General features: G+C 42.2%; 1 protein-coding gene across 2 annotated transcripts; it reads right to left on the bottom strand.

Annotated features, from left to right (window-relative positions):
• Nucleotides 1-4,032: 4,032 nt before the first annotated feature.
• Nucleotides 4,033-17,062, bottom strand: LOC110073417 (sterile alpha motif domain-containing protein 9-like). 2 transcript variants are annotated; one of them, XM_020782603.3, is made up of 4 exons: nucleotides 16,803-17,062; nucleotides 13,608-13,682; nucleotides 11,755-11,801; nucleotides 4,033-9,349 (listed from the first exon to the last, which is right to left on the bottom strand). In XM_020782603.3, the coding sequence occupies exons 3-4, from the start codon at nucleotides 11,756-11,758 to the stop codon at nucleotides 4,623-4,625; spliced, it is 4,731 nt and encodes a 1,576-aa protein (XP_020638262.3). In that variant the 5' UTR covers nucleotides 11,759-11,801; nucleotides 13,608-13,682; nucleotides 16,803-17,062; the 3' UTR covers nucleotides 4,033-4,622. The 2 variants fall into 2 exon arrangements, with proteins under 2 accessions (XP_020638262.3, XP_072847089.2); XM_072990988.2 differs by lacking the exon at nucleotides 13,608-13,682 and having other exon boundaries at nucleotides 16,803-17,018.
• Between the last annotated feature and the right edge of the window lie 3,435 nt (nucleotides 17,063-20,497).

The raw sequence follows: 20,497 nt of genomic DNA on the forward strand, positions 1-20,497 counted from the left end.
GCATGTTAGAAAAGCAGACAGACCTGAATAAAGCCAAAGCAGAGAAGCTGAATGCCCAGAAGACGGGAGGAGTGCCTGAGCCTCCGGTGAAGTATAATAAGATTGCAAAGATGGACTGGGGTGTGCAGGAGCCTAAGGAAAAGACAAAGAAGGGAGGAAAGGAGTAGACTGTATCTACATGCACAACCCACTTGTTTGAGATTCAAAGAAAGATTATATGGCACCATGTTTATGGTATCTTCTATACACCGTAAAGGCCCAATTACGTTTGGAATATTGCCTTTACCTTGAATTGCAAAATTGTGTTGGCTGATTAAAATGGCTCAGATTTGCTCCTTATACTGATTTCAGCTAGCCTGCTCCAGTTTAGACTCACATTGGTTTAAATTGGCTTTTACTTTCAAACCATTTCAGACCTAAACATACTTAATTTAGGCACAAACAGGACCGGCAACAAGATGCTGAACTTGCGCTTCTATTCAGAATTCCATTCAGTCACCCTCACCTTTTCCCAGGATATTCCTTTTCACCACCTCCTCCAGAGAGACACAGCATTCTATGGCTTTTGAGCATGTTCAGTCTTCTTGGGTTATATTGACACTTTCCTAGAAGGCGTTTTGTATTTCTGTAAACTTCTGGAGTCAACCTGATCTTTCTCAATGGCCCTGTTAGACCACTCTTCTTCTGTTGGCATTTACTCATGGAGTTTGCTATTAGCAGGCATCATGTTTTCTCTTCCACCATAGCCTCCATGCACCTCTGAGCATGTCTCTGTGATCCCACATCTCACTAGAGGAGTAGCACCCTCTCATGTCCCCAAATCTACAGTTTCTGTTTGTGGCTTGTTTGACAAAGATATAGTTCAGTGCGTCTGAGAAATAGAAACCAATGGCTGGTGAAAGGAGACGGAGCTTTTTTTAGTAGCTGCCGCTGCTGCTTCTCAAGAGAGAAATGGTTGCATCCATGTACTGTAGCTTTAAAAACATATTTATTTTTACTGGCTTTTAATTAAAACATTTTAAATTGCTTCTGTTGAATGGTAGTGCATTTTAGTTTGCCCATTTTAAAATGGTTGAAATTAAGGTGCTTTTAATAACTTTACACAAAGTTCTGGTTTCATATTGTAAGCCTAGTTGCCTTGAGGAAGCTACAGTTTTGAAAAACATTATAATGTATACAATATTTAGTCAGAGTTGCCTCTTTCCTTCTAATCGTGAGAGTAAGCTACAACAATTCATCACAACCATAGTGTTATAAACCGATGGGGACACACTGTTTACGATCAATGGGCATGAAGGTGCATAGCTTCCTGAACAGAAGCCTAAAGCTGACTCCCCTTTGTGTTCCCCGAATTGATTAATATGTTCCCAAATAGAGTACTGTGCACTTTTACAAAATTATGATGCAGTGTTATCAGTAGTAATTTATTTTTCAAGTGAACACTAAAAACGTCAGCATATATAAAGGTATAAAAATGATAATCTATCAATAAATAAATGAAGCCACATGGAAGAAAAAGTGTATATTCCACATAACACAAGTTACACAGACGGTGGATATGAATCTATTTTTTTTTAAAAGAGCATATTATAGGAACACAATTTCTATTAGTGCCTCGAGTTGCGAACTTAATCCATAACAGAATGGTGTTTGTAAGTCAAATCAGCATTTCCCATAGGAATGCATTGAAAACTGATTAATCTGTTCTGGCTGTTTTATATTCTTATGTAGAGGTGCTGTTTGTAAGTCAAAGTATTCATTCCCATAGGAACTAATGCAAAAACAGCAAATCCCTCCTCTACCATTAGGGGGAGATTATTTTTTTTTTAACCTAAGATGACCTAAGGTTAAAAAAGGCAGGAAAGGAGGGAGGGAACGAACACCTTTTAAACAAAACACCTTTAAAGCCAAGCACCTTTTAAATCAATGTTTACATTTTAAAATTACAGTACCAGGCAGTCCAAACTCAATTTCCCGCTTTTTCTACGTTTTTTTGTTCATAAGTTGAACTTCCGTTTGCAAGTCAAAGAAAATTTTGTGAACAAAGCTGTTTGTAAATTGAATTGTTTGTATGTGGGGGGCGTTCGTAAGTCGAGGCACCACTGTACTGAGATATAGATCTAGTTTGGATTTTTAATGCAACAAAATCTACATATACAGAAGACTTTCTGTACAGAACTTAGCTCAATTGTGGTTGAAGATTTTGTTCAAAGATCTAATCCAGACATTGAAATGCTTTTTGCTCTCTTATGAAAGGGAATAAAGTTTCAGTTTTGTGCACACATGTATCTGAAGGTAAAGTCCATAAAAAACAATGAGATTTCTGATTAGTAAGGCTGCAATCCTATGCCTTAGAGCAGTGGTCAGGGAACAGGGGTAAAGTACCCCAAATGGAGTAAAAATGAAAATCCTAGGGGTAATGAGGACTCGTGTCCTCATTACCCCCTAGCCCCCTTCCCTCCTCCTCCTCTGCCTGGAGGGGGGGTCCCTGGCAGCCCAATCGCCCCCTTCCCACCCCCTTCTCCAGGTCAGCTGCAACCAAACCATGGCAGATGGCGACAGGCCCTGGCCAGTGGCATACAGCAGCCGAGGTGGAGGGCACGGCCAGGGCGAGTGGCTGGAGGGCCCTAGCCAGAAGGAGCCTCTCCTTTCAGTGCCTGGAGAGATGGATCACAGTGGGGAGGGCATGGCCGTGATGGGGTCCTGGGCCAGGCTCAGCCTCCTGGCGCTGGGCCGCCCCCCATACCCATCCCCGGAGGAGCCCGTTGGGCGGCAGTGGTGCTCGCCTGGCTGTACGGCTTCCTCCGGCGGTGCCTCCGCGCTGGCCGGCTGGGCCTGGAGGAGCGTCTTGCCCTTTGTGCGCCAGCTGTCACGGTGCTTCAACAGCAAGACCCGCGGCCGCCCCAGCGAGCAGCAGCCAGAGCCAGTGCCGGAGCGGGAGGCACCGTCGGGTGCTCCCAGAGGGCGAGCCACCTGCTGCTCTTTGACAGCCACCCAGGAGCTGCCCGCCGGTGGAGAAGGAGAGCCACCCCAAGGACTGAGCACCACCCTGCCAGGTGGCTGCGGAGGAGGAGGAGGCGGCCTGGGCGGCAAGGCTTCAGCGGTACGGCGGTGCTCGACTGGCCGCATGTGACCGAGATCCTTCCTTTCAAATCAAGGGGGTAATGTCAGCGTATATACAGTAAATGTTTTAGGGGGTAAAAGGTAAAAAAAGTTCCCTGACCCCTGCCTTAAGAGTCATGCCAAGAGTAATGAGGTGTCAGCACAGTTTAGGCCTACCCCGTTACAAACACAGCTTAGAAATGCACCACAGTGGTGCTGTTGGTGCGCACTTCACCACTCCCTCAGATACAAAGCATACTTTGACTACATAAGGCCCTGTCCGTCTGCAAGAGAAGATAGGCGAATAGGGACTAACAGATGCAGTGGCTTGTACTTCTTGACCAGAATTACTTTAAAAGAACTTTTTAAAAGAAATATAAACATTCTGATCTCCCCCCCCCCCCCCCGCCACTTGTATACTGAAGACAGCTGGCTGGATAGCTCAGTGCGTTAGGTACATCTATCTGGCTACAGAGCTAGAGGTTGGGGATTCAATTCCCCTCACTGTGCCTTCAGGGAGAAGAACCAACTCGTGTAGCCTTGGGCCAGCAGCGCAGACCCTAGGGTGCCCCCAGAAGAAGGGACTATGGTAAACTGCTTCTAAGCATTCTCTAGCTGGAAAACACTGGAAAGGATTGCCATAAGTCAAAATTGACTCAACAGCACATGGTTATTACTATTACAGTACTACCTCGATTTACAAAATTAATGCGGGATGTTACATAATGCAAAAAATTCATGAACCGAAACGTGGATTGCCATAGGAACAGGGGCAGCACTATAAACCTCTAAGGCACAATACATCCTGGGGAAACTTACTTCGTACTGCGGGAAAAAATGTAAACTGAGGCATTATTTTAAATGGATTTCCGTTCACAAACTGAAAGTTACGTTAACTGAGGCATTGTAAACCAAAGTATACTGAAGATGTTTCAAGTATATAAGTAAAAATTTAAAGAATGTAACAAACAGATGGAGCCAACACTACAGCATCTCTCAGTAAAAATGTAATAGACAGGTAGGCTAAGCTTCATCTAATATGTAAAATATAATGAAAAATTGAAAAATATAAAATATCATGAAAATAAAAACATTAAGCACTGCAATTCTACACAGAGTTAATGGAGCTAAGCACATTGATTTCAACAGCAAGGAATCCTAAATCTTCACAGACACTGAGATTAAATGGATTCAGAATTTTTGGCTCTCACAATACCTAAATATTTTTGTAAATCCCAGAGTATTATCTCTAACATATTAAAATACCGGTAGTTCTGCACCACTCAGAAGAGAACTACTCAGAAGAGATGGAATCTGTGACTGAAGAGAAAAATGTGCTTTAGATTGGACTGACACTTTGCCAGACTTAGTTAACTCTGTGAAATGAATGGGATAAGTTAAATCTGACTAATTGAAAAAGTGCATATTTTAGTAGTTCCAGGACCAGGTCTGCATCCAAACTTGTATTTCTATAGGCAGCCAAGTTTCTGAAGCCTTACAGGATACTGGGTATTAATTTTCTACATTTTTACCTGAATGTCATGGGCAACAAGACCATTAAAAGAAAAACCTACATAGAATTTTACATTTTCATTTCCAGGTGGCATTGAATCAAAATGCAAAGGCAGAATTGGAATTCGTCCTGCGTGACCCATTGCGAAAACTTTGCCATCTTCTGTCCACCCATTCACCCTCTCAAGCACTGTATGTACTTCCCCTACTTTCCACACTCCGCCATTTTGCCACATTTTTCGCCGCTCATCCAGAGAACCCTTCATTAATTTGTCAATCTTCACCTTGGGCACAATCTTTCCTAAGCCATAGCCTTTTCCCAAGAAAAAGATGGTGTAAATTCTTTTCCTCCTTGGAGCAACATCTTTAATTTTGATGTCATGTAAGCGTTTTAATGTATCAAGGGCTGATTTTAAGATATCATCTTTTTCTGAGTTAGAATCTTTGTCCATGGCAGCATCAGGCCAGTAAAGCAGAGTAAGCAAAAAATGAGCACTGGCGGGAAATGTGGTTTTTCTCTTTTTATAAAATGGCTTGCTGAGTTCTCGGAGCGTCCGAAGGTCAAGGAGCCTGGAAGAGCCAGGTGCCAGACATGCTAGGGTAAAATGACATAATATATAATGTATACGGTCTGTGTCCTCTAGGCTGTCTTTCTGTGGGGCTTCTGAGTATAAGGTTATTATTTTTTCAAGACTTTGAATTGCTTTCTTATCATTCTTATCTGACAGAAATGACAGAATAGTGGTGACATTTCCACCACCATATTTATAAATATGCATTTGCCGGATCAGTTGGGTTTTAGATCCCGCACCATTTTCTTCAAGCAGTGTTTCTGAACTAAAGAACATTGCATATACTGTGCATTGTCTTTTGAGCCATCCTCGAGGATTGTGAACTTGTTCTTCTTTCTCATCATCCTCATCTGTTTGGTTTTTATCTGTTTGGAAATAACTCAGATCTTCTGAGATCCAATCCAGAGCATTGTAAATGTTCTGTCGTAAGCCTTTTAAGCGACTATGAAGTTTTCCCCAAGGCTTTTTTATATCTTCTGGAATGTAATCGGTAAGTAAATATCGGACAAGTTTAGGATGTTCTCTGTTTGCAGTTTTAGGGAATACATCAAGTGTAGATAGTAGCTTCAATAAACGACATCCCACTTCTACTTCTCCAAAATAACCTGAGTTATTCATGCTATCTTTCTCAGACTTTGCCGCCTGTTGTGCAGCTCGGAAACATTTCATTGCTTTAAGGGCTGTTTCGATAGTTTGAATGATGTCTTCAGGAGTGGCTTCATTTGACATTTTGTCCACTCTAAAGCTAAACCACTTCCTATATACCTGCCCTTCTGTGTCCAGGATAAACGAATCTGTTGGCAAAAGAGATCTGGCTTTTTCTGCCCACTGTTTTGCATCATCAAACTTTTCATAATTGTAATGTAACCTAGCAAGTTGTTGGGCAAAAAAGGCATCTTCTCCCAGACATTCATAAGCATGCTTTAAAACCCCTATAGCTTTTTCAGGGTCTTCGGTGTTACAAACATGCTCGATGAATGGAGAAAACAGGCTATCGGTGTTATCTCCTCTACTCTTTTTGTCACGCTTTATAAACAGATCTCTGATGAACTTTAGGAATTCCTCCCGCCCAAACCTATGCTGAAGAAATGCTTTTTCTTGGAGAAGTTCCATGGCAATTTTACTCTGAGGCCGACTTTCTGAGAGCTGATTCAGTATTTCCTTTGCAACAAGGTGGTGTATTATTTGAATGGATGTAATATAAGTGGTAGTTTCTCTCAGCTCAATGAAAATAAGCTGTGCCTGTTCACTTAAGTTACTTATGAAATCATGTTGTCTCGCTGTCATTTCTTCATAAGGCATGAGTCCCAGGAAAGCTTCACAGTGGGATAAGGAGATGTATGAATTATGCACATAGAAATTGAGTAAGGCAACGTACCTCATCAGTGTTGTTACACGAGAAGAAAAGTCTATATCTTTGAGCAAATGTTCTACAAATTCTCTCACATATGTTGGTTCAAATTCTTTGCTCATAAGTACAAATGTAATGATGTATTCCAATTTAAAATCCTTCTGCTTTTGAAATTTTTCTAGCTTTCTTTCAAACAGATTTTTTTCTTGGTCTGTCAATTTATGAGTAACAGCAACTGTATCCTGATGAGAAGCTTTGCAAAGCTTATTAGGGACATTGGACCGTTTACAGCACAGGAGGATGAACGAAGGTCTGGAAGGATGGCGGATATTAGGTCCCATGGCATCAGTTAAAGAATAATATAACTCATCTAGATATTCTTCATCATAATCTTCCACCAAAAGAAGGACAGGGAGAGAACTCCTGAGATCTCTTTCATCATAATGTCGGAAGTCAACTGCATGCTGGCAGACAGTGGCAACTGGGTACATTGTTCTGATGACGGCACATCGCAAATCCTTCCTTTGTTTCCACAACACTTGTCTTGCGACAGTACTTCCTCCGCTTCCAGGATGATGGAATACTTTCAGTTTAGTCACTGGATACCTGAACTGATTCCCCCACAAAATATCATTCAGCATTCTAGAAGCCTCTTTACAAGCTTCCCGCTCAATAATTTCCTCACATTTTCTTTTATCAGCAAGCCAGAAATTCTTCCAGCTGACCTTTTTACCCCGATAAAAATGCTCATCTATTTCCTCTATTTCTTTTGCACTGAGAAGATCCAGTTTGATATCATCACACTGATCAGCACATAATATTTCAAGAGAATACATTTTCTCTTCTTCCAGAGGGGGAAGTGAACATATCCCCTTTGTAGAAACTGGCAAATGTCTATAATTTGTTGTAGAAGGCAACATATTTTGAACAGTAGCATCCACATGGCTTAGCTTCATACCTACAATACTTTTCTGTTTTAGGGTTTCAATGCTGCTGCAGGATGCCTGAGCTAGATTAGCCCACTTATCATAGTTTTCTTTAGACTCGGCAAGACATATTATGAAATCCATGCCATTCATTTCACTGTAAAATTCATGGAAGGTCTCTACCATTGGTTTCTCCACAGGTGACAAGAGAAGGAAAATCACCAGAAAAGATCCCTTTGGGAGAACGTCATCACAGATAAAAGATACTGCTTTTTTCAGATACTTCCTTCTGGTTCTAATCCAAGTATTTTCATCGCAAGTTTCTTCATTTCCAAGAAAGTCGCTGCGTCCATTGCAAAATATCCAGCTTTTCTTCACAAACAGACAGAGATGTTTTTGAAATTCAGTGGTGCTCATCTTGCTATCATTGGAGTAATTTTTCAAGAAATGAGAACTGGTTGCATGATGTTCTTTGTACTTGGAATACAAACCTGACACATTTGAATCTTCATCAAAATCAAATACACAGAAAATATTCATGTGCATCAAAAAGTTAATAGACTTGAGGTCTTCCTCCCCACATTTGTTTGTAACAAGAATATACCACATAGAGCTATCTAGGCAGTTTTTGCCATCTGTCAACAGAATGGATAACTTTCGACCTAAATTTTGAGGACTTTCTATTTGATTGCCATGAGCAGACGTTTCAGCCTTTTCTCTCCAAGAGTCTCTCTCCTGCAGCTCCTCAGTGAAACGCACTGGATTTTCATATTTTATTGGCTGAGACCTTGTACCTACTCTTTCAAAGCCATTTGTCTTTTCAAAGTTTACCTTGTTATTTTGTTCATTAAAACTGGGTATACGTACTTGAAATAACTTCCCTTTTACAATGCTAGATAATGGTTCTATGTCAACTTCTACAACAAAGAATTGCTCACGACTGTCTCTCTGAATCACTTCAATAAAAACAGGAGGATGAATGCACAGTCTTGCAGCCTCCTGAGAATCTGAATCAAAACATTTTTCTATGTAATCTAAAGCATCCACATACATGTCTCTGTCTCTTATGGGTACTCCAACAATCTGCCCATGCGCCCAGCCCTTTTCTTCAACACTGTCCACGACACCAAAGTGAATGGTGCCATTTGTTCGGACATTCAGGCAAGCAGAGGCAAACTTGATCAATTCATGGGCAAACTTTGCCTGCAGTCTTGTTCTGTCCAGCCTAGCAGCTGTAACAAAGGATTTGTATTCATGGCAAGGGGTAATTAGATCTTTGACACCTGTTTCCGGAGAGAGTACTGTATTGCTAACGTATTTAAAATTAACACTGTCCCTGTTGAATGGCCTGAACAGACTGAGGCGTAGTGGTTCATTCAGAGCAGAGGTATCCCTTACGGTTTCTGTGTTGCTAGCTGCAGCAGTTGTGTGTGCCATATCTTTTTCACCTGAGCACTGTAGTTTTGAAGCTCTGTGCCTTAAAGGAGCTGACTTAATGTCAGTTTGTTCATGTTTGATTTCTTCTAGGTCATCTTTTTGTTCTTCAGTTGATGAAACCATCGATCTATGTTTTTGTTTTTTCTGTTTTTTCTTCTTTGAATTTTTGTTGTTGTTGTCTGATTCATCTGCCTTCTTGACGTCCTCAGGGGTAAAATCTTTCCCCGTGTTCTCCTCCAGAAGTTGATCTCTCTTCTTCATAAGTAGTTGAATCTGGCCTTTCTTCATGCCCATTTTCTTGAGGAACGGTTCATCTAATACTTTAAGCGTTGGGCCAGTTACTTCCTCTTCATAGAGTTTTTCTACATACTCCTTCTTAATTCCAGTGGACTCCAACCAGCAGCTAACATGATGCTCAAGCCATTCATCCAGAGGCAGTTTTTTGTAATCTGAAAATAAAACCAATATGTTTCACTATGGCGTGAAATGTCTTTCTTACATAAGAAAATTTCCATGCATGTTTCAGTTAAATTGAACTTATAGAAAATTAATAGGTCATTCATTACCAGTAATTATAAGATATGGAATGAAAAATATCTCCTGCTAGGCTAGTCATGTTTTACAGACATGAACACTTCTTGTTTCTTCTTTGTATCAAGGGCATACGAGCTGGAGATTAAATTATTTAAAAACAGTTGGATGCTTTATTTATGGCAAGATAATGACTATTTTCTGCTTTTCATGTTATTCCCTACATCTCTAAGAAATAAATTACTTTAGAAGTGTGAAGTGTGAACTTCAACTCGGGAGTGGGTGAGTGCTCCAACACTGGAGGCATTCAGGAAAAACGTAATCACCTGTCAGATATGCTTTGATTGTACTGTATTCCTGAACTGAGCAGGGGGTTGGACTTGATGGCCTTGTAGGCCCCTTCCAACTTCACTTTTCTATGATTCTATGAAATGATTCAGCAGCTGTCTGTCTAAAATGGCAAACAGCCTTCTAACTGCTACATTACATGGCTGTTTCTTACAACAGATACCAAATTCTAAAATACATGTACTGTATACAGCAACTCTTCTCTTAGTTGCTCTCCTAGTTGCTGCTTTTGTATATTTTACAACAAAAAGCCATTCTTTATATGTATCTGTACCCTTTGTAATGAATATGTTTTATTACTTCAATAGACAAGTATAAAAATAGTTGTTCTGACAAGGACAATTAATCCCATGTCCTCATGCGGCAGGAAACTTTAGGGATATCCTCTTTATATGGTAGATTTCCTTGTAATGAGAGAGAGTGCAGTGGAGAGGAAACGAATGCTATAATAGCAGACTCGTAAACCAGGTAGCATAGCAAAGAGCCACTGTATGGACCTTGTCCAGTGAACCTTGTAACATGTGCACACACACACACAGAGACACATTAGCTCAATATGCAATAAACTGCTCCTCTGTCCCACCCACTAACTACAGTGCATGACATTCCAGTTAACAACAGGATACAGATGCAATTAAATTCTTTGAATCTGTTTGTGAAAGACTATAGACCCAGTTCTCATATGAGAAGAAGTGGTTCTGTAGCACCAACACAATGGTAATAAATAGAGACGGGAGTATTCTGCTGGTGTCCAGTGGTATCTCCTTTCCCCAAAGAACTTAAAGAGTTGTTGTTCCTAGTCACAAAGTATAAGATTAGGGGCATTTTCATGGCTACCATTTGTCTAAATGCACGGTTTTGTCTATGTGACAAATCTGAGCAGTCTCTGCTGGTCTACATCCTTTCATTTCATCTTCATTCTCCAGAGTGGCTAAGAGAGGAAACTATCTCAGTTTGAGCCTCCTTCTTCACTTTCTGCTTTTAAAGTTAAACATATGTGCACAAACACAAGAATTCTGAGATTGGCAAGTCAAGCTGTGTTGTATTATGTTAATGCTCCATCTTGAGCTATGCTGAACAAGAATGAGTCCCTTGGCTTCCATCGACAACCATTTCTCCTTGTGTTGAGAGGTGAACCTCCTTCTCTTTGCAATAGCAGCCATCACCAGTTTTGTGCTGTCTAGGAATTTCCTTTTTCTAGAGGAGTACCCGTATCCAGTTGTACATGGCTTGCGTTGCACACAATGGGGCATGGCAATTACTGAAACACAAGCCCCTTCTTACAGTTAAGGAGAAGGCTGGCATAATGAAGTACTTAGGACAGAGGTTCCCAAACTCTTAATTTTTGGATTACAGCTCCCAGAAACCCTAACCAGCAATTGTTCTAGCCAGGGCTTCAGGGAATTTTAGTCCAAGAACATTTGTTATCTCAAGTTTTGGAATACCAGGGAATTTTAGTCCAAGAACATTTGTTATCTCAAGTTTTGGAATCAGTAGGTCAGAGTAATTGCTTGGAACTGTGGAGATGCAGGTTCAAATCTCTACTCAACCATGAAGCTCACTGAGTGACAGTCTAGGCAGGCAGGTAAAACAGGAAGCAATAATAGGAATGTGAAGCTTTGCTATTTTGAACTAAATGTTCCACGATTATCCATTCTGGGAGTTCTGCTTAATCGGCAGACACTTAACAGATGCCTAAATGTGGTTTACTTGGAAGAAAGGCTTAATCTGATAGGCTTTGAGGTTTAGTTAAAGTTTGCTCCACTTAACCTCCTCTTGAGAAAGAAATCTCCCAACTATCACTGGGGCAGGAATAGGAAGTTCAGACCTCTCTCCCAGGTGAGCTACCTTTTAGTGTCTGTAATATATTTGTCTGTCAGGTAGAACTTTCATAATTGAGAATTATAGGATTTGTAGTTTAAAAAGTCCCATTCCTAAGCAATAGGTGTAAGTTGCCAAAAGAAGATGAACTTACCCATTTTGTTTTTCAAGTCCAGTTTCTCCTTTTGCTAATAAGTAGAGCTGAAAAGGAAAATAAAAACGTGAGAGGCATTATGTGTTCATTGCTTTTGTTTTTCATAGTCGTGAGATATCAGAAAAGTGAAGCTGGAAGGGGTCTACAAGGCCATCAAGTCCAACCCCTGCTCAGTGCAGGTATACAACCAAAGCGTATCTGCCAGGTGATTATCTAAGTTTTTCTTGAATGCCTCCAGTATTGGGGCACTCACTAACTCCCGAGGTAACTGGTTCCACTGCTGTACTGCTCTAACAGTTAGGAAGTTTTTCCTGATATTCAACCAAAATCTGGCTTCCTTTGAGCCCATTGCTGTATGTCGTTCACTCTGGGATGATCGAGAACAGGTCCTGCCTCTCCTCCGTACGACAGCCTTTCAAACATTTAAAAAGTTCTATCATATCACTCCTCGGTCTTCTTTTCTCAAGCCTAAATAAGCCCAATTCTGTCAGCCTTTCCTCATAAGGCTTGGTTTCATCCTTGTTGCCCTCCTTTGAACTTGTTCCATTTTGTTAGCATCCTTCTTGAAATGTGGTGTCCAGAATACACAATACTCAAGGTGAGGCTGAACCAGTGCTGAATAGAGGGGGACTAGCACATCACAGGATTTGGAAACTATACTTCTATTAATGCAGCCTAAAATAGCATTTGCCTTTTTTGTAGCCACATCACACTGTTGGCTCATATTTAGCTTGTGATCTACGACAATTCCAAGATCCTTTTCACTCATTTTTTGCTGAGCCAGGTATCCCCCATATTGTAACTGTGCATTTGGTTTCCTTTTCCGAGGTGCAGTACTTTGCATTTATTCTTGCCGAATTTCATTCTGTTGCTTTCGGCCCAGTGCTCCATTCTGTCAAGTTCAGGTGTGCAGGCGCACCTGCGTATGTGCGAAGGGGCGGGGGAGCACTCATGCTGGCACTGGAATGTGCGCAAAGCAGCTGTGGGGAGGGGAGTGCATGCGGGGGATGGGAGGTCTGTCTTTCCGGCCCGGTCCAGCTCAGGCCACGGACCGGCCCCAGGCCGTGGACCGGGGATTGACAACCTCTGTTCTGGGGTATTAGCTATTCTGCCCAATTTTGTATCATCTGCAAATTTGACAAGCAATCCCTGCACTCCCTCTCCAAGTCATTAATAAAAATGTTGAAGAGCACCGGGACCAAGACTGAGCCTTGGGGTATTCCACTTGTTGCCTCCTCCCAGTTAGAGAAGGACCCATAATCATCACTTTCTGAGTATGATTCTGTAGCCAATAGTGTATCCACCTGACACTTGATCTGTCCAGCCCTCACCTAGTTAGCTTGCTAATCAGGATATCATGGGGCACTTCGTCAAAAGCTTTGCTGAAGTCAAGATATACTACGTCTATAGCATTCCCTCTGTCTATCAGGGAGGTTGCCTGATCAAAAAGCGAGATCAAATTAGTTTGACAGGATTTGTTCTTGACAAATCTGTGTTGGCTTCTAGTTATTACTGCATTATTTTCTATGTGCTTGCACAATTATTGCTTTATGATCTGTTCCAGAATTTTGCCTGGGATTGATGTCATGCTGACTGGCGTGTAATTCCCAGGTTCTTCTTTTTTGCCCTTTTTGAAGGGCAAAAAAGTTTTCACATTTTGTGCTATTTTGTATTACACTAACATAGATAAATAGATAGTGCCAAAATGTGTACAAAGTATTATAGTAGAAAACTATTTTTTAAAATTTGTACAGAAATAGAAACAACATTAAATTTACCTTGAATTCTGTACAATTATGGACATCAAAGTTCATTTAAAAGTGAGAAATGGATAGTGGAACTCTCACACATACCTTACTGCTTCCAAGTATGCTTTGCTCATTTCATGTCAAACGAAGAGAAAGTTTGTTTTAATTTTGATAGTTAACCTGAGAAAAGAAACAAATGAAAAACAAAATGTGTCCCTAATTGTTAAAGATCTAGAAAGTATCTTTTACATGTTGCAAAATATTTTAGTTAAAGTGACAGTGGTGCATAAGATCGATTTCAAGATATGACATGCCCAAAGGATCAGGGAAACAGTATCCTTTTAGTGAGTGGGAACCTCCCAAGAAGTATAATTCAGACATTTCATTAGAGTAGTAGCGAAGTGGCTTATGTATCTGGCTCTGGAGCCAAAGGTTGGAAGTTTGATTCTCACTGTGCCTCCTACGAGCAGACCCAGCTTGTGTAGCCTTGGGCAAGCTGCACAAACCCAGGACACCCCAGAATAAGGGAAGGGTAAACCCTTCTGAGTACTCTTTACCTAGAAAACCACGAAAAGGGTGGTCGATGTGACCACATGTACAAATACTAAAATCACTGAAATATACCGTATTTTTTGCTCCATAAGATGCACTCCCCCACCCAAAAAAAAAGTGGGGGGGGGAAGTCTATGCGTCTTATGGAGCGAAAGTGGCAATTTCACCCCCACTGGCCCTGTAGGGGGGAGCATCCCAAGGGTCCGAGTGAGCCTTCCAGGACCCTTGCGGGGCTCCCCCCCATGGGGCCAGTGGGGGCGAAATCGCCACCTTCGCTCCATAAGACGCACAGACTCCCCCCCCACTTTGTTTGGGGGGGGAAGTGCATCTTATGGAGCAAAAAATACGGTATATTTCAGTGATTTTAGTATTTGTACATGTGGTCACGTCGACTTGATTTATGGTGACCCTAAATCGATATTTGCAAAATCTTGAATGAGTGGTTTACTATTGCCTCCCCCTGCTTAGCAAGGATTTGAATTGAGGTCTTCTGAGTCTTAACCCAACTTTGTATCTACTACATCACATTCTCTCTCTTATATTAATATATGTAAGTTTTAAAAAGTGTTTGATTGTCTCTGGCTGAGGAGCCAGAGGATGGGAGTTCGATTCCCCCCTGGGCCTCCTTGGCAGGGGCTGGACTCAGTGATCCATAGGGTCTTTTCCAGCTCTGCAGTTCCAAGATGATGATAATGATGGCCAATTCATACTTAATCTATATCTCACTGAATGTCCACTTTTCAAGTTGAACTAACATAAGTACTGTACCACTGTATATACTACTGTAAAACTTTGAAGCCATTACACAAGCTCACCTGAGAATATGCCATAGGAAATTCAACAGGACTGTGTTCTGAGCAGGTTACAGACAATTCCAATGCATGTCTGTTTGATACTTTTATGTGGTCAACGTAAAGAGGAGGCTACAGGCTACATCTGAACACAGAAGCATTCAGATGCTCCTCCTGAATATTGTGTTTGCATGTTGTCCAAGTGATCTTGCCTGCCTACCTACTCAAAAGAAAGTCCCGCCAAATTTAGGGACACTTCTTCCTGTGGTAAGGCTGCCGTCCTAATGTTACCCCCCCTTGTCTAAGTGTAAGTCCTGTTTATCCAGTGAGATTTACTGATGAATTCAGAGGCACAGAACTGGAGGTTAAGATCACCTGTTAGGAATATCCCCTTTGGGGGCTCACTTTGAAATAAACAGACATGGGTTTGCACTTTCTAAATACCCAAAAAATGGAATAAACAAATGGAGGTGGGGGAAGGAGTTCCTTTGGATTGCCACAGCCTCAAGACATTCTGGAGAAGCTCTCTCTCTCTCTCTCTCTTTCATTTTTATGAGTGCTTTCTCAATTCTCTTGCTCCACTCTCTCTTTTCTTGGTGTATGTATCCCTTCCTTCCTTCGGCTTCTTTGTCGCTGTTTCTCCATCTCTCCCGGCCCCCTGTCATGGCTCCAACCCCTTCCTGTGGTTGCCTTCCTCCCCCTCTCCTCTTCAGATCTCACTCTCTGCCTGTATCTTGTAAATGATAGTTGAAATATAGCAACTTATGTATTATGCCTTTAAGATATTTGGATGGGAGGGACTTTGGGGTTGAATGTCAGTCCCACAGTAACAAGTCAGTGGCTTCCTCTTCCTCAAATTGTTTTCCTCATCTTTTTTTTTTTTACTCAGTAAGGATTCTGAGTCAGAATTAGCGCCCTACCAGTGTTCTGCATGATATGGAGTTATGGAGTCAGCAGATAAGAGTATGAGTGAAGTATATATGTAAACACCAAGACAGTCAGTCAAAGTAATGAAGTTAACAAGTTCAGATCTCATACTATGTAACAAGTAAATAGGTTTTGTTTGTTATTCGGACATATACAAAGATTTTGACAGTAAAATAGAAACTTTTTTAAAATTCTTTCTCAACAGTGGTCTGTCTGAATTTATTGAGACTATTGCCACCCAAAGTAAATCTAACTAGAAACTAAGGGCTAATATTTGAGGAAGACTTGTCATTATAATAATCTGCGCTGTAGGTCCCTGCCTGGATTTTATGCACTCATGCATAACTCTAATTTAGGCCCTAGGATAGACCTGGGCAAAGTGCAGCCCGAGGGCCACATATGCCCCGCGAGCCGCTCCTGTCCGGCCTGTCGGTCATCACTCCAGTCCGGTGTTCAAGCACTTCGTTCAAGCCCAAGACAGACTGGATTTCTCTCACAGAACATGTTGAACATCAAAACAATTTATAGCTTTCTGTCTAAAGTTGATCAGTTGCTTATCTTTCATTTTTAAGTAAAGTTGGTTCAGCCCCCGAACACAGTTCAGATTTTTCATGTGGCCCCCTATAGAAATTAATTGCCCACCCCTGACCTGGGAGATGATGCAGGAAACATCCTAGGCAATTGCTTACAAAACAAATGCAAAAAAAAAAAAAAATAGCAGCTGCCTGTTTTGCCTGATTGAAATCTCACCTTCTTTTTAAAATCAGGATGAAACCTGTGAATCTTGGTACACTATGGCTCATCCTGATGGGGGCGGGTGTCGTCTCCCTGCTACCCCCTAGGGCCCTAATGGCTGGAACTCTCCTCTTCCTGTTGTAATAACTGAGACACAGCATCTTTGGCAAACGGAGTCCATAGGAGTAAGTAAAGGCAACAGGGCGCCCGCTCTCAAATCCAATGCCCTAAGGCAGTTTCTTCCTGTTGCTGCACAAGGACCTGGGCCAGGGCTGGACGCAAAGAAGTGCCTTACCTGGGGTCGTGGGAGGACGGTCCCTGGATAGCTCCCCAAATAGTAAACGCGCGAGATGCTGATTTGGAAGGAATGGGCTCGATCGCAAACGATCTTTGAACAGGGATGTCCCCAAAGCCGCTGTGGGTAATAGGGGGGGATCGCCTGCCCAGGTGGACCTGGCGCTCCCTGGCAAAGTCATCCGGGAGGTAGGGGTGCCTGCAGCCTTTCGCGCTCGAGGCTCCCAGATAAGGCGAGCCTTTAGGGCGGGATCCTCTCTCTCTCTCTCTCTCTCTCTCTCTAGGAAACGAAAGTAGTAGCTGTTCCATCTTCAGAGTGTTGGGGGGGAGGGGCACCCGGGTGGGTTATTTCTTAGTACTTTTCGCGGAGGTTTCTCGCCCTCTCTTCCTGCCTCGGTGCTTTCCAGCAAAGGAAGAGATGAAGACGGAATCCCTCCAGCGAGGAAGAGGCGGGGTGGGGTGGGGGTGGGGGTGGGTGCCCTGGAGGAAAAGCACGCCGGTTTTCGGTCCCACACGGCATCTTTGTAACAACCACCAGCACCACCACCTTAGAACTGCAGAGCAGAAAGGGACCCTCTGGATCATCCAGCCCAGCTCCCCTCCCCCCCCCCGTCAAGGAGTCGCCGTGGAGGGCGGCGGCGGCGGGGGGGGGGAAATCAAAGGAAAGTGCCTGCAAAAAGACACACCCAGCCGCTTAGGATCCCTGGGGGAAGAGGAAGGGTCCAGGCTTAGCATCCTTCCCCGGATTGAGGGTAGGTTGTTCTTCTCTACTTGGGTCAGAGTTGTTTTTTGCGATGCAGTTATTCTCTCTCCTCTGTTCCCCCTTTTCCTTCAGGGGATTTTTTCTCCTCATAGGCATCTGCAGTAATGCTCGGAGCCCTTTCCATCAGGGTTTTGCCCTCCTGGTCATACGGACATGCTTATTCAATGGGTGGCTAGCATTATCTTCGGAGGGAAAGGCGATGCAATCGCTGGGTGGCAGGAGCACCGACATCACATGCCAACGTCTCTGCTTACTCCCTGGCGTCTCCAGGCTGGGGCTGGGAAAGTTCTCCCCCCCCCCCCGCACCCTGGAGAAAAGCTGCTGTCAGTCATAGGATTGGACTGGGCTGGTTCAATTCTGGTTGGACCCACTTCTGATTGGGTCTCAGAAGCTTCCTGTGTTTTGTGGAGTCCGTGAGAGATTAGATGATCAAAGTAGCAAAATTAGATTAAACTGACAAGAAGGATACCTTTAATCAGAATTCAAACAAGTAGTTTGTAAGTTTCATACAGATATGTGACATAGGGGACATTCATGTGGATAGCTGCAGCAGGTAAGCAGAAACCTATATAAAAGCAGCTTCAGCTTCCTGGGAGAATTCCCCTGCTTTTCAGAATCAAATGCATTTCTCTGGAGATGGGAAAGTTACTTTTTTAAAATTACAGTCTTACAGTTCCCTTCCCAGGATTCTCTGGAAGCTATAACCCAAAAAGTAATTTTTCAAATGTGGGAGAAGGACTTGAGTTATTGCTTCACACATTACACATGAGTGGGAAAATATTTATAAATATTCAAGCTTCTCACTGTGTTACTGAGTACTCAACACTTGTCTCTGGTTTCATTCTGCAAGATGATGGTGAACTTGCTTGGTTTTTTTTTTCCTTCCCACTTCCTGGTTTGGGCAAAAGCTGAAACAATCGCAGGGACCTTCAGTTCAATTGCTGAAATTACTTTGTTCACTCTTTCTCCATGGGTGCAGCTGAATGAATATCCAGTGTTGGCAACTGCAAGCAGCTACCATGCAAAAGCTTCACCCAGATGCATTCGGTGGCTATATTCTTAGAAACTAGATGCACTGCTTTCCCCAAAAATAAAATTTCAGTATAATATTTTCTTGGAAAACCCACATGTAGCCGCGGTTTGAACACCTGCATCACAGACTGGTTGTTGAAAGCAGAATAGCTAATTTGCATGCTGTTGGAGGTCAGAAAAGCTCCAGTTCTAATACTAATACACTTTCCTTAGTTAATGATGTGGCTATGTATAATATACGTTTTTGACCTTAACATGGGCAGATGTAATGGCACTGCTGCACGTGGAAAGGTGGATTGTGCACATATATCATCAGAGAAGGGGAAATTGTGATACATGTGGTATCACCCTTTGGGTGTGCCTTTCCTATCACAGGTTTTTAATTAGTACAAAAGTATTGTGGCCCCTGTAATCCATAAAATTTCATGGATTACAGTCCAGTTCCTCAGACACATGATGTATGATATTTAGGCCACAAACTTGTATACACTGTATACTAGGCACTTTTCACCAGATAAAGTATTATTGAAGTAAGACATAGCACAAGCAATTAAGGGCTATAATGAGAAATCTGGCCAAGTAGTATAAATTAGTGTTCATGGAAAACCTATCAATATAAACCTAATTCATATCACAGACTCTACAACACTTCTGTTTTAATTTTTTAAAAATGTAGTGTGCAAGGCACTCCAAAAACCACAATGAGTTCTTACAATTTCTTGTCTATGATATATAGAATAAGAGATGGAGTGAGATGGTTATCACAATACATTGGTTTTAGTAATGATTTGGTTTTTGTTATACATATTGAAACAGATTAAGAATTGCAAACAATTGTGATCAACAGTTTTAGGGGAATACCCTCAAGTCTATTATTGTAAAGCTTAATGACACATACCATCAGGCTGGAGCACTGTTTTGACTCTCCAGTGGAGGATTTAGGCCAGGGCTTGTCACTTGTGAACTTTGAGATGTTTATGAATTACAGCTACCATCGGCCCTTGTTTGCATAGGCAGTAGTGGAAATTTGGAGAGTTGTGGTATATAAATGTATAAAAAGTGTCTGGAGGGCCACAAATGTCCATCTCTGATTTAGGAATCTCTGAGACACATTTCTCTCCAGTAGTGGTGACATATCTGAAGTAAGAGATTTTAAAAATGGTAAATTTTGGACATTTAAAAAATAATTCTATGGTATTGAATGTTTTTTTTTTAAATAGCTGATGGAATTCTTCATACCATAGCTGTCATCCCACCAGCTGAGGAACCATTGGCCATTTCAAGGGGGTACCATGACTGTAGCCTTCAGCATGGAGCTAACCTGGTAACACAGGAGGTTGCCTTATAAGCATCAGATCTTTGGCCCCTCTAGCTCAGCAGGTTCTTGACCAATTAGCAACAACTCTCTGGCCTCCCTACCTAGAGATACTGGGAACTGAATCTTGCCTCCTTCTGCATGCAAAATATGTCTTCCACCACTGGCATTTTTGGGACATAGATGAAGAAAGCAATTCAAGCAAGTGAGCTGGTGGCAGCTTACAAACTCCATCAATTTCACCTTGGCCGGTTCCTGTATTGTGGGCTAACAGATGGCTTATACAGTATTAGGATTGAGGCTGCAATCATATGCATTTGAATTTAATTGAACACGGTGAACTTAATGATGATGATGGTGCATCTGAGCAATTCTGACTTAGGGCAACTTCTTTCATGGTTTTCCCAGTAGAGAATACTCAGAAGTGGTTTATCCTTTCCTTCTTCTGGGGGCATCCTGGGACTATGCAGCTTGCCCCCAAGGCCACTTAGGCTGGCTTTTCTGCTTTCAGGAGGTACCTTGCGGAATCAAACTCCCAACCTCTCTGACTTTGCAGCCACATACCTAACCCACTAAACTATACAGA

The sequence above is a fragment of the Pogona vitticeps genome, chromosome 2 (assembly GCF_051106095.1).
Source record: "Pogona vitticeps strain Pit_001003342236 chromosome 2, PviZW2.1, whole genome shotgun sequence".
Taxonomy (NCBI): Eukaryota; Metazoa; Chordata; class Lepidosauria; order Squamata; family Agamidae; genus Pogona; species Pogona vitticeps.